This window comes from Eptatretus burgeri, chromosome 16 (assembly GCF_056783735.1).
Source record: "Eptatretus burgeri isolate ZD-2024b chromosome 16, Ebu_testis_v1, whole genome shotgun sequence".
Taxonomy (NCBI): Eukaryota; Metazoa; Chordata; class Myxini; order Myxiniformes; family Myxinidae; genus Eptatretus; species Eptatretus burgeri.
Genome location: NC_140976.1, coordinates 34,223,498 through 34,238,487, shown reverse-complemented (window position 1 = coordinate 34,238,487; position 14,990 = coordinate 34,223,498). Strand labels below are relative to the sequence as shown.

Here is a 14,990-nt window from a genome sequence, read left to right as displayed (position 1 = left end):
ATATATATATATATATATATATATATATATATATATATATACTTATCACAATAACAGCAAGATTTTTACATTCCAAATATTAAGTATGCTTTTTAATTGTTTTTCAACTGAAAAAGCATAAATCGCATATTTTAACATTAGTGTACTCATTTGATTCACCACACACGCTGTATTGAAGGATTTCACTTGTTTACATTTGGTATCGCATTGACAGGCCGGATCTGCATCTGGACCTGAATCAAAATCTAATCCACTTGTTCTTGTGCACCTATTTTTTTTTTATAATCCTTCACAACTGTTTGAGATACAGTATTGTCCTATACATCGTTTTGGCCCCATTTTCTAATGCTGAAGAATCATTTAAAAATTCTCGTATCTGGATTTTCACCAAAATCTAATCAATTTGTTCTTATCACACACTTAACCTCACCACCAAGTTGCATCTGAATCTGTCCATAACTCTGTGAGATATCCTCCTTACAGACAGACAGACTTTGTAACATGACACTGGGTAAAAGCGTCTTTTTTTTTTTTAACAAGAATCATCCCTCACAACATACCAAAGAATGTCATATCAATCCACAGACATGAACCTTTGCCACGTGTAGTGAGCCTGAAAACCCTCTTTTTGGGGTCTCTGACTCAAAGACTATAACCCCTCCTCCACATCCACCCCCCTCCCACTTCCCAATCCATTCTCAGGTTATTCTTACCAGACTGCTTTGCTCTCCTATTTGTTCATCTCCCTCTTACACCCACCTGTTAACTGTCAGTGTTGCCTTCTAAAAATATACCTTTTCAATTATTTTTTTATTAACATTTTGATTTCTCTTTCAGGTGTATCCACCGCCAAACCGGTTCCAACCTTGTACAAGGAGGATGAATTATATTCAGAGGCCGAAGCGAACCAGGATTCTTCAGGTTGTAAATATGAGAACTTTTACAGAGCAATACCTATCGTAGTATGATGAACACTGGAGTACGTGTTTGGAAATTCTCATTTAATAAGTGCATTTATTCTTTTACCACAAGTATTGTCATTATATATGGAGTATATAATATAATATGATTCATAGTTCTAAGTATTTCATTCAGAAGTATGTATTTCATGTATGTCATTTAAGCAGTAATTTGATGTTTTTTCGAATAAAAAAAAAAAAAAAAATTTCTTTTTTAACTCTGGTAGGAATGTTATGTATTTCACGAGAGGTCCAATTTTAATGTATTGTCCATTGCAGCTGTGATTACCAAGATTCTGTTAACTCTTTACCATTTTTCTGATTGCTTAACGCAACACCGGACAGTCCAACAATCTGGCAACACTGTCGACAGTGATGTCCTCCTTCCCTGAAAGAAGGACATCTCACTCACAATGTACCTCCACAAGTATCACCACAACACCCCCATTCCATCTCATTCTCTGGCCATTCATTGGCAGAAGCCTCGTCTTTGAATATTCTTCACATCACTTTCTGCCATTACGTGGCGGCACAAATTGCGGGAACGGCGTTTGATCCACCCATCCATCGGTTATGCAGTCAGTTTGCCGCATTTTATAAGTTTCGAATGATTTATGGAATTGAATCGATTCTTTTATTATTAAATATCATATTGACAGCTGAGCTCTTTGCATTATTTTGGACATTCATGTACATTACAGTTAGATCTATTGAGACCATGACTTGCTTCAGTTGAGTATGACTGAGTGGTTCACACGATAATCATTCATTAGTATTCTATCCACTAACAATTTTGTTAAATATATTGTTCTCATCAGCATCGTTTGTGACAATTATTGATGAAGTGTTAAAGATAATTTTTTTTTCAGGTTTAACTAAAATAATGAAATTTCCCATTTTTGAGCAACAACAGGAATTGACTTGTTCATTATTCTCTCCTTTCTCTTATTTATTCCGACTCGCCTGCGCTTCCGGCCTCTGGGTGGAAGTACCCATTTCAGCTCACCTTTGGTGGGCAATGCACTGTGGCATATTCTTGGAAATGTACTTCATCATTTTTGTCATTTTTGAAAGGAATTTTATTGATCACAACAATTCATACTCCATGCAATCGCATTCGGTGCTTTCAACACACTATTGTAATGACGTTTTCTGCTGACACAAACAGTGCCAATGGAAAAAAATATGTTCATTAAACATATCATCATATATGTCGTATTTAATTGTTTTCTTTCTTAATAGTTTGTTTGTGGGCTGGATATATATATATATATATATATATATATATATATATATATATATATATATATATATATATACATACAGTAGACAAGGTGTAAGTCGGCAGCGTGTAACTCGTCACTTCGCCTAAGTCGGCAGCGTCAAAAAGTCCCGAATTTATCTCATGTTAAATCCCTTTTGAATAAAGGGTCATCCCTCTGTAAGTCGTCAGATGTTGTCCATTCCCACATAATGGAAACTCAAGTAAATTACCACTCCTAACTCGTCACACGGAACTGCTGCCTCATGAGAAGCCCGATTTCATGGAATCGTGATGCTCGCTCATTGGTGTACACCGCCAGTGATAGGCTATTTATAACTGCGTACACACGTTGATCGCACTGCAGGCAGGGCAATGGCGACTAAGCGTAAGCTTACAACTAAAACCTACCAAGAAAAATACGACATTATCCAGTTTTAAGAGGCAAATCCACTGATGAAGAAAACAGACATAGCTGAGAAGTTGGACATCAAACGGCAGACATTGAACGATATCTTGAAGAATAAGGGCAAGATATTTGGACAAGTGGAGAAGATCGTGAGGCCGGTGGGAAGTGTGAAATGTGTGTCCTTTGAAGATGTTGATGACGTGCTCATCATCTGGTTTCGGCAAATGTCGGCTCAGCCAAATATTCGGATTCGGCCAAATATTCGGCCGATACTGTCTTTCGGTGGATTTTTGCCCAGCCAACATCATGGAATACAATGACCGGTTTGAATCCTTTCTCGTGCACCAGATGCCCAAGAGTTTGAGGCAGTCAAACATAACGGATTACTTCGCGAAGAAGTAAAGGATCAATCGAGCTTAGTGTTGAAGTCCGATCATGGTTTAATATTGGCTTGTTTTGTACATTACCGCACTCACTCACACATAGGCATTGAGTGGTAATCATCACCACGATGACTGTGTGTCATGTAATTTGTCACCATACCATCACCGATGGTATATGAGTTGTCTTACAGAGTTGTTCATTATCTTTACTTTTGATAAACTGATTCATGAATTCCATCTTTGCTTGATCACTTTCCAACTCGCCAACTCACCCCCACCTATGCCCCGAGGATTGTGTTTTCCTTTTGGTACAATAGCCGGCTCTCACACATATGTGTCCAGGCCACGCGCGACTTCATCCTTCACCCCACAGTCATCATGAATGTTCGCATACGCGTAAGTCGTCACATTTCTAAGTTGTCACGTCCCGATGGTGACGACTTACGCCTAGTCTACTGTATATATATATATATATATATATATATATATATATATATATATATATATATATATATATATATATATATATATATATATATATATATATATATATATATAATATATTCTTCTTCTTTCAGCTGCTACCTTTAGGGGTCGCCACAGCGGATCATCCGTCTGATCCGCATAGTGATTTGGCACATGTTTTACGCCGGATGCCCTTCCTGACGCAACCCTGGTCGCCTCTTACGACACATAGGGATATGGTACACTTATTTTAACCGGGGTATACACCGGCCCAGTAGACTGGTACTCGTTTCGCCGACCTCGGAAGGATGACAGGCTGAGTCAACCCCCTGGTGTCTTAATTCAGTGGCCCAACGGGGCTTGAACTCAGGACCTTTTGGATCCCAAGCTGCTGCCCCAACCACTGTGCCAACACCATGCTCATATATATATATATATATATATATATATATATATATATATATATATATATATATATATATATATATATATATATATAATATATATAATATATACATATATACATATATACATATATATACATATACATATATATATATATATATATATATATATATATACATATATACATACATATATACATATACATATACATATACACATATTGTTGCGAATCTGGAAGCTTACTTCACTCAACATTCAGGTCCTTCATCTCAGTTATTTTGATAAGTGAATGTGGATAGATAGCTCCCTTTCCCTAGTCGAATGGATGAATAAATGTACTTACGCTGTGAGTTGCTTTGATAGTCAGGGTTTTCTTTTAATTTTACACCATCGTCAACGCCAGCATCACCTTCACCTCGCTCTGACCGACACCATTGTCTGCGTGCTTGTCAGCACGTACGTGGGCAGTGCCCATGCAGAATACAGTTCCTCTGGCTGTTTGGTGGGCGGAGCTCACGCAGAATAATGTTCCTCTGCTTGTTTGGTGGTCGCAGTTCAAGGAGGAGCCTTGCGGCGGCCCCTCGACCAATCAGCGTGCTACGGGTGGGGTGGCAGCCAATCAGACCCCGCGGGGTGAGAAAGGCGGAAAGCGTGACGTCACCATGCCCCCGGGCCAATCGACGGACGTGCCGCTCGTTTTGGCCAGCGACAGGGCGACGAGCGATTCTGCGCGCCAAAACCGTCCAGTGAGGGAGGGTGAAGGTGCTCCCCCCCACCCCCCCGGACAGGGTGAATAAGTGCGTGGCTCGTTTGGACCGAGAGCCTTCTGCTTCTTCTCCTCATGATCGAGAGTTTTGAGCTTGAGAGACGCGGTCCCCCACAAGAGCTGCAAGGGTTGCGTGCTGCGTCCCTGCCGACAACACCAAGGAGGAGAGATTAGGAGATGCTGCCGCCGACAAGAACGGGAAGGGGTGCGCGCCGTCTTTCTGAAGGATACCGAGGAGAGGTTTGGTTGCCAGGACGAGCGCCGAGCGGAGCTGAGGAGGCTGATCGCGGCTTGCCGGTGTCTGGATTCGGCTCGCCTCTCGCTGGTGCCCAGTTCGAAACAGCGTGAAGACCACACGAGGTCGACAGGTCCAAGGCAGAATCTGGTCTTCAGCTCGCTTTCCCTCCGAGCTGGAGGCCTCAATAAAGACCACTTTGGCTCCGTTTCATTTGTGTGTGTATTTGTGGCACCAGTTTGGTAAGTAATAAATTGTATAAGTGCCTTGCTGTACAAACGTGCCTCTCTTTATTCGGATAACTCTGCTTATTGCGTGCCCCCCTGCCCCGTTATAAATAAACCCATGTGTTAAATGTATCAGTTTGTTTTGTGTTTCTTTGATTGGTTTAACACGACGTGTGTTGGGGATTAGCCAGGCTGTTGCCGCTGTAAAGGGATATTTGGACTGACGGAAGCTCGGTGGCCATCCGCTCGGGTCGCACACTGTTCGAGTATGCTAGTGGCTCGTTCCGTACGAGCATCGTCGAGGGTGAATTTCACCGGTAGTTGGACGACGTGGGTATTTTGGTAAATTGAAATTGGCAATCGACCCTACCCCACTTGTCGACCTATTGGCGAACTTCGGTCCGATAAGGGACCCGTCGGCCCTGGAGTTATCCAGGGTGACGACCTATAAATTGTGGGTGATCGGTGGAGCCGACTCTACTGCTCCATCTAGCGGTCATGCTCGTCGCTGATACCCGGCCTCGCAACAATATATACAGGGTAGCCCGAAAGTTACTTTACCCCTGATAAATTTCTCGCACTTCCCTCCGTCCCTTCCCCTCTGCCCTCGCCCCCTCGCCCGCTATGGTATGCGGAAACACTGACTCGGAAGAATGATGGAGCACATACAGATACAATGACAAATTAATTATTGTAAGTACTGTACAATAACACCTGTATATTAAAAGAGTTCAAGAACAATGCTTCACTGGGAAGGGTAAAGTGACCTTCAGGCCACCATATATATATATATATATATATATATATATATATATATATATATATATATATATATATATATATATATATATATATATATATATATATATATATATATATATATATATATATATATATGACGTCCACGGGACTTGAACAGTCCCGCCAACGTAGAATGAGCCGAAACGATGGAGGTGGTTTATTTTTTTTATAACCCAAGGATGGCGGTTTTAATCGCTATCCAGCAAACGGGACGAGGAAGGTGGCACGAGTTGCTTTTCACTGAGTAAATAATGTTTATTTCTCTAACCAGAACGATAAGACTCGGCAAGAGGGGGGATCCGGGGGCGATTCGATGGGAGGTGGTGTGGGTTCGGGCGTGGGGGAAACGCAAACAATTCCAATGGATATACATATCTCAAACCCTCGAAGGCACCAGGTACACACACACACACACACACACACACACACACACACACACACACACACACACACACACACACACACACACACACACACACACAGTAGCTAGTGGTCAGGCTTGCCCATGGTGTTGACGTAACAGTCACTGAATTGGTGCCGGACAAGCTGGCGTTGCGCTCATCAGGGGCAGGAGACGCGGTGGTGCCGAGGTTCCGTCAGCCCTTCCGCGCAGAACCGCGGTTTCTGAGCCTGTGAGCTCCAACCAGCCACCGTGGTTCTGTTCCTGGTGGTGTCGACCACCTGGTGTAGGCCCAAGACCGCTCGCAGCCGCCAGGGAGCCAGTTCTAGTGCCAAGATGCGAGCAGGAGAGGGAGGCAGGTCCACCCGCCGTTCGGTCCCATACTCCGAGCCAGCAGAACTCCGGAGCCAACTGAGGTGAGGCACGAGGCATAGCGAGGCCACGAGACACGACAAATCCAGGAACTAGCAAGCGTAGCCTGAGAGAGCTTGCTCAGAGACCAACAGCCTCGACCAGACCCTTTCCTTTTATGACTCTCCCTCCTCTCCCAATCAGCACGTTTTTATACTCGAGTCCTCGTCACTTCCAATGGAGCCCTTTTATTGGCCCTCTCCTGTTGCCTTGCGCCAATCGTGATCAAGGGGCGGAGCCATCCGCAGCACCGTCCTGTTACATAACGGCAAGCCTGCAGGGAATACTAAAAGGGGATACGCATAAACACTTACCCTTACCCGTCTCCCTATCTAATTACGTGACAATTATCATTTCCCCCTTAAAGAAATGGACATTTACTGAACAACTTATCACCACTGAATTTCTACTTATTATATCGAGATCATGGTACAGCTCTAACAGCATGGCATACCTAATTAAACATCCTAATTACCCTTTGAATGCATACCCCCCCCACCTCAGACGTAACAATATATATATATATATATATATATATATATATATATATATATATATATATATATATATATATATATATATATATATATATATATATATATATACACACACACACGAGGTGTGTTCAAAAAGTATCCAACCTTAATTTTTCATGCGTAAACAAATGAAGCTCGCGAGGCATGGTTTGGTGCACATATGTAGGCGATCCTAATCCATATGTGTGAATATTTTCCCGCCTGCAGAAGCTGTCAGTCGCCGACAGACCGCCAGACCGCCAGACCGCCGATGAGTGAGGAAGTGAAAGTGAGCGCCGTCGGATTTTCGTTTTTGACAAAATGATGGAAAAACTTGAACAACGCTACTGCATCAAATTTTGTGTAAAGCTTGGTGATTCCCAAGTGAAAACGATCCACAAGATTCAACAGGCAATGAACAGGCTTCGGGAACGAAGCAATGGGCACCACACAGATAAAAGAGTGCTACAACCGCTTCAAAGATGGTCGCACATCAGTGGAAAGTGAAGCATGTTCTGGTAGGCCCTCAACATCCCGAAATGAGATTGTAATTGACCAAGTGAGGACCCTGCTGATGCAGGATCGTCGAATCATGATCAGAGAACTTGCAGACGAGGCGGGCATTAGCATTGGATCCGTTCATTCCATTGTGACAAGATTTGGGCTGAAGGAGAATCTCAGCGAAATTCATGCCAAAGCTGCTAACGATCGAGCAGAAGCAACTCCGTTTGGAGATCACACAGGACATGCTGGAGACTGCACAGCGATCCCAACTTCTTCAACACAGTGATCACTGGCGATGAGACCACAGTGATCCGTCATTTTGTCAAAAACGAAAATCCGACGGCGCTCACTTACACTTCCTCACTCATCCGTGGTCTGTCAGCGACTGACAGCTTCTGCAGGTGGGAAAATATTCACGCATACGGATTAGGATCGCCTACATATGTGCACCAAACCACGCCTCCCAAGCTTCATTTGTTTACGCACCAAAAATTATGGTTGGATACTTTTTGAACACACTTCGTGTGTTGGTTTGGTGCCCTCCTCTGCGTCCCTGCTCCACTCCGCGACTCGTCCCTCGACCTCCACTCCGAACTCCATCCCCTTCGCCGTCCGATCCCCGCAAACACACGCCTCGGACTTCACGACTTCCGACCGGCACCACTTTCTGCACCCCTTCCGGACACACGAGCTGGACACCTTTCTGGACACGTTTCTTCACACTCCTTCCTGGACACACGAGCTGCGTCATGCTCGCGTCTTTTATAGACCGGGGGAGGAGCCTGTATGCAGATTCGCGGATCAAAACGTGCTTGGAGGCGGTGCCATGCCACCCGGCGTTCAGCCATTGGTCGGGCAAAAAGGGGCGTGAAGCCATCCTGATCCGTTTTCCTCTGTACGTGTGTGTATATATATATATATATATGTGTATATATATATATATATATATATATATTGTTACGAATTTCCCGCCCGGCGTGCGATCGGCCACGTAACTCGAATCCCGACGCGTCGCCCACCGGAACAGACAATTCAGTCGTGACCCTCCTGGAACTACCGCCAGGATACAGTTACGGGTGGGGGTTTAACCTCACCACCATCGTCCCAGTTGCCCACCCGCGCAGGATCGGGTTGCTCGCCAAATTCGACCTACCTAAGTACCTGCGCGAGTGGTCGACCAGGTGATCGTATCTCGCCGCAGGTCGACTTCGGACACGAACCATTTAAGTGGCTCGTTCCGTGCTGCAGGGATAACCGAGCGGAGTTATCATCGACCTCGACGTTTCAGATTATTTATTGGGTGTCTACACCCACTACCAATCCCTTACATGATGCAAGATGGAACTTTCAACGGAGGAAAGGACGCAATGAAACGGGAAAACAGTTCAACAAGCAAGCACTTTATTTCACACACACACCAAAGGCAAGCACGTATTCACAGCCATACAAAAATGCACATATAACAGTTAAAGCAAGAACAATACGCAGAGCTACAACCGAATAAAAAGGGCAATTATTTTCAGCACATTATACAGGTTTACTTACTAGACTGGCGCCACACATACATTTACACAAAAAGCAATGAAAACACTAGCCACCCTCACAGGCAAGGAGGCAGACAGGTCCGTGGACCAAATGAACGTGTGACCTGGGTGATCGGCCAGGTCCACGAGACCGAAGGGGTCTTACCCACGCCCTCGTGGAGCGATGGTGGGCTAGCCGCAATGTCCGCGTAACGCGCTTGACTCCGTGCCCCTGGTATGGTCTGTGAGCTCCTCCAGGCGTGCATGGCGCAGGCACCACGGTTGGGTTGGGGAACGGACGGGGTTACCGGCGCTATCTCAGCGGGGATGGGGGGGAATTGTTGATGCTCTGGGACGGGAGAGGGTAATGGCGGACGCTCCGTCCCTCTAGCGGGGTCCCGGGACCACACCTGACTCCGGTGAACTCTCGCCCCTGAGCCCTGCTCCACTCCGCGACTCGTCCCTCGACCTCCACTCCGAACTCCATCCCCTTCGCCGTCCGATTCCCGCAAACACACGCCTCAGACTTCACGACTTCCGACCGGCACCACTTTCTGCACCCCTTCCGGACACACGAGCTGGACACCTTTCTGGACACGTTTCTTCACACTCCTTCCTGGACACACGAGCTGTGTCGTGCTCGCGTCTTTTATAGACCGGGGGAGGAGCCTGTATGCAGATTCGCGGATCAAAACGTTCTTGGAGGCGGGGCCATGCCACCCGACGTTCAGCCATTGGTCGGGCAAAAAGGGGCGTGAAGCCATCCTGATCCGTTTTCCTCTTCTAAGAAGGGAACGCATTCACAGCGAGTTCGGAGGCGGGGCCATGCCACCCGACGTTTAGCCATTGGTCAGGCAGAAAGGGGCATGAAGCCTTCCTAATCCGTTTTCCTCTCCTAAAAAGGCACCCATTTGCTCGACGCGTTTGGCATCAAATACCGAACGGGCCCTGGACAGCACGACGTTTGGTGTTGACTGGTGGTGTGGTTGATGGTTGTGGAAGGAGAAAGGCGAAGGTGGTGGGGGGTTTGCTTTGGTGGTTGGCGGGCATCGTTTGGGAATGGCGGTGAAGCGATGTTTGGGGGATGGAGTTGTGGAGGTAAAGAGGCGAAGGTGGTGGTGTTTGAGTTGTTGGCGGCTTAATGGTCCAAAATAACGATAGAGAAAGAAAAATGGCTAACTCAAAGCGTCGCAGCCCAGATGAATCGCACATTTTCCCCCTAAACAACAGGTGTGGACTAACTACACATGAACTTAGCGTCATAACTGATTTAAGGACCCTTTATGGTGTATTGCAAATTTCCACAGCCGTAACAATATATATGTATATATTGTTGTGGTTGCGTGTCGCCATGAGCACGACTCTCGATGGAGCGGTGGTCGCCTCGGCTCGATCGCCCACAATGTAGATCGTACTTCTCCGGAGAAGACGGATTCTGGTTATTTTGGACCGAAATACGCCAATGGGTTGATCACGTGGGGTAGGGTTAATTGCCAACTTCAACTTACCGAAGTACCCACGTGATCCAGCTACCAGGGTACTTCACCCTCGGCGGAACTTGTACGGAAGCGAGCCGCTTAAGCGAGCCCTTTCCGTGTGCATTGCCGAGCGGTGGTATCGCCGAATTCTGCCAGCCCGATTATGTTGTGACCCTGGCAATGGCCAACTAATCCCTTACACGCACAACATGCTCAGTCAATGCAGAAATGACATGACGAGCTGAGTACATTTAACAATTGGGGTTTATTTATACAGTAGGCAAGCAATCAATGGGGGAAAAGGGACAAGACTCGAGCAAAGCCTACAGCCGGTTCTATGCGGAATGTACAAACGAGCATGCACTTAACAACAATTCTACTTATCCAGACTGGTGCCACAAACAGACATACGCACACGCAGATAGAAATGGTGTGGCTGGAGCCTTTATTCGGCCTTCAGCTCAGAGGACAGGGGAGCTGAGGACCAGGATGGCTGGGTACCTGGACGATCCTGCCTTCCAGGAGCTCCGGTCGCCGGGGACTCGCGTGGCGCGACCGCAGCCGGCCGAGGTGAGCCGAAGTGATCGCCCAGGCTCGCGATCGCGCGGAGGAGGAGGAGCTGGTGACACTGGGAGCGTTCTCCCTTTTCTTGGCTGGCTGGGTCCCTCCAGAACTCGTGCGCGAGCACCTTGCCAGAACCAGAACGAGAGAAAAACGACGACTGTGCCAGATCCAGAACAGACCGAACCTCGAACCTCGTCATGCGCACAGACCGCACTATTTTTATCTCCCCCGCTCCGAAAGGGGAGGGGGGGGCGCCTCCTCGTAACTCCGCCCTTTCCACACCGGACGACCTTCTGCGCATGCACGCCCCGTCATTCCTCGGAGGCGCGCCTTTTCTTCCCTTCGTGACTCAGCCGCTGCCAGTGGGGGCTGCCGTATTCCATTACCCCCGCGAGCTGCTTTTATGCCCATACAAAGCAAGGAATTCAGATCGGGGATGCAGTCTGAACACGCCGCATTCCAGTGAGCGCGCAGGGGACGCTCGCTGTTCCGGCTGCGTGTCCGCCACCAATGAGCATTTTGTGGCTGTTGTTGTTGTTGTTGTTGTTGTTGTTGATGGTTTTCCGAATACAAATCGCAGCGCATGAACATTACATTACCCATTAGACTAGGGTCGGGACCCTAACTGGCAACATGTACTTACCGATATAACTGAGCTAAAGGACCTGAATGTTGAGTGCGACAGCTTTCCAAATCCGCAACAATATACTGCATATATATTGCCTTCCCCCCCCCCCCCCCTTGAAAAAAAAACGGACGATCCTATCAAAGCCTGTCATCATGTTTGAGACATCTCCAGCAGGAAGGGACATCAGGACGAACGGGGGGGAACAGTGAGGGGAGCGTGACATGAGGATGGGGAGGGAGTTTGGGATGAGAGGTTAAAGGACTCTATGCATGGGTAACATTCCTCCTTCTCACTCAAAAATTTTTGGCAAACAGGATGACTAATTGGTCCGTCAGCGAAGCGACGGGTTGGCTCTGCTCGTTGTCGATAAATGGGTTACCAGAAAAAATAAATTGTATCTGATTTTGAGGTTTGGCAAGATTTTCGATTTGAAAACAGGATTGACTGCCAAGGCACAAGTCACATTTGTTCTACGGCGAGGATACGGCGGCCGTACGCCCTCTGAATTGACAGAAACGTGCAGCGGCCGCAGAGTTTCTACGGTGGCCTCAGGGTGGCCCTACGCCGTTTGGCTATCTTTACCAGGCCGTAGGGGTCGCCGTGGAATTGTAACGCGGAGTTGTAACTTTTTTCATTTCTACGTTCGCCATAGCAATTCGACAAGCCGGAAAAAAAAAACTGGTTAAAAAAAAAAAATGAACCCACTCGTTACCGTCTGTCTGGTCTCACGTTCGCCTTAGGGCCCCCCTGCGGTCACCTTGCGGGCACCTTGAGGCTACCTTGCGTCTGCCTTAAATTATATGGCCTCCTCAGGGCCCCCTTAAGGTCACCTTGCGACATCAAATCAAAGACCGTACGGCAACCCCACGTTTTCGGTCTTCACAATTTCTAAATACGCCGTGCGGCTCCCCGAAAAATAAAAAAAAACATATGTGACTGCTACATTGTGTGACCGTGGAAATACTGCGGCCGCCGTATAATTGCTAGTGGCCGTAGATTTTGTAGAACCCATGGCCGCCGTGGCAAATATGACTTAGGCCTTACAGAGCAGATGTTGTGAAGGTAGTTTCAAACTGATAGTTATCTTTTTTTTGCCTCAGCAAGGAGAAAAGACAGTAGGATCGAGGCCTGCACAGCAGTACAAGGCACGAAGCGGAAAGCTGAAGATGAGCCCATAGATTGCAGTCCCGTCACCTCGACAGTTCAACGAGGTAATAGTGTGTTTTTGATCTCCACCACATGGTGCATTTATTGAAGGTCTCCAGCAGGGAATTCATGGAAATGTTCTTGTTTTTTTTGTTGTTTATTTTTGCTCTTTTTAATGCAGTATTGCTTGACTTGGTGCTCCTGCTGCTGCCTTCAATATTGAGATATCTTATGTAGATCATACCTGGTTCACAAATTTACTTTTTGGTGTATGCTTGAATGATTGCTGAATTGGTGAGATTTATGCCTTCTACCTCTACCAAGCCTGCTCTCTATGTCCTTCCAGAACTGTGGTGACCAGAAATGCACACAATATTCTAGATGTGGCCTCACCAAATTCCTGTACAATGTTAACACCACCTCTTTTTATTTATAAATGATCCCCCTCTGAATACAACCTAAAACCCTATTTGCTTTGCCCACAGCTGCCTGGCACTGTGCTGCCTGCTTCCCTCCCATATCTATTAACATCCCCAGATATTTCTCCTGTGTAACACACTCCAAAATTACCCCTTGCATCCTGTAATGTATTTTCATTGTTCTTTCCCATCCCCAACACCTTACACTTGCTCAGGTTAAATTCCATCTACCAATCTTTTGCCCAATCTATGCAAATATCAATACTTTCCTGTACTCCACCCACTCTGCTATCCACCTTACCTCCAAGCTTTGTGTCATCTGCAAATTTGGAAAGCTTACTCTTTACCCCATTATCCAAATCGTTGATGTAAATACTGTATAGTAATGGTCCGAGTACTGATCCCTGAGGTACCCCGCCACTTAATTCCTCCCAGCAAGGCATCCTCCCACTCACAGCCACTCTTTGCTTCATGTTACTAAGCTAGTTTGCAATCCAATTCGCTACCTGACCAGCTACTCCACAAGCCCTCACTTTGGCGAACAACCTCCGATGTGCTTTATCAAATGCCTTCTTAAAGTCTACATATACCACGTCCATTGCCTTTCCCTCATGCATCCAATCAGACACTGCCTCATCAAACTCAAAACGATTTGTTAACCAGGAACTACCTTTGGTAAACCCATGCTGACTACCTTTAATTAGTTTGTATTTGTTTAAATGGTTCCTCATCTGGTCCTTCATTTATGTCTCCAACACCTTCTCCACAACTGAAGTCAAACCAACAGGTCTATAGTTTCCCAATTCTTCTCTGGATCCTTTCTTAAATAATGTTACATTTGCTGCTCTCCAATCCTCCGGTACCTGTCCTGACTCCAGGGAACTATTGAAAATATGTGTTAACATCTCGTTTACCTGCTCAGCCACCTCCATCAATACTCTCGGTTGCATACTATCTGGACCCGGAGCCTTATTCTCCCCTTGATTACCTCGCTGTTCCTTTACTTCCTTCACTCCAATCTGGATCTTGTGTAAAAGCCCTTCCTCACCTCCTTGATTGATACTCCCACCTATTGGCAATTCTCCTGACTGTTCTTGTGTAAAAGTTGAAGAAAAATACCTGTTTAATATGCCTGCTATCTTACTTTCATCACTAACCACTCCCGGTGCGATTCCTCAATGGGCCCACACTGGTCCTAACCTGTTCTTTTCCCCTGATATACTTAAAGAAAGCCTTGCTATTATGTTTAATATTCTTAGCCATGTCCTTCTCATGCTCTCTTTTGGCTTGTCGAGTTATTTTCTTAACCTGCCCCTGTTTACTCCAATGGAGATATAAATCTAACTCTAGTCCTGTTATTTTAAACCTAATAGATGCCTTCTACTTCTCCTTAATAGTGTTCCTTTTCTCACTGCTCAACCACCCTGGTCTCTTTCTGCTTCTAGTTTCACACCTCATTGGAATGTACTTACTCTGCACTCTACACATTTG

At 46.1% G+C, this 14,990-nt stretch overlaps 1 protein-coding gene across 1 annotated transcript in view; it reads left to right on the top strand.

The window, feature by feature from the left end:
• ILKAP (ILK associated serine/threonine phosphatase) overlaps nucleotides 1–14,990 on the top strand; it is a 93,990-nt gene that overhangs the window by 1,984 nt on the left and 77,016 nt on the right. The window contains exons 2-3 of the mRNA XM_085860241.1: nucleotides 838–921; nucleotides 13,035–13,145. Coding sequence (XP_085716367.1) covers nucleotides 838–921; nucleotides 13,035–13,145 — 195 coding nt within the window. The remainder of the gene's footprint in view (nucleotides 1–837; nucleotides 922–13,034; nucleotides 13,146–14,990) is intronic.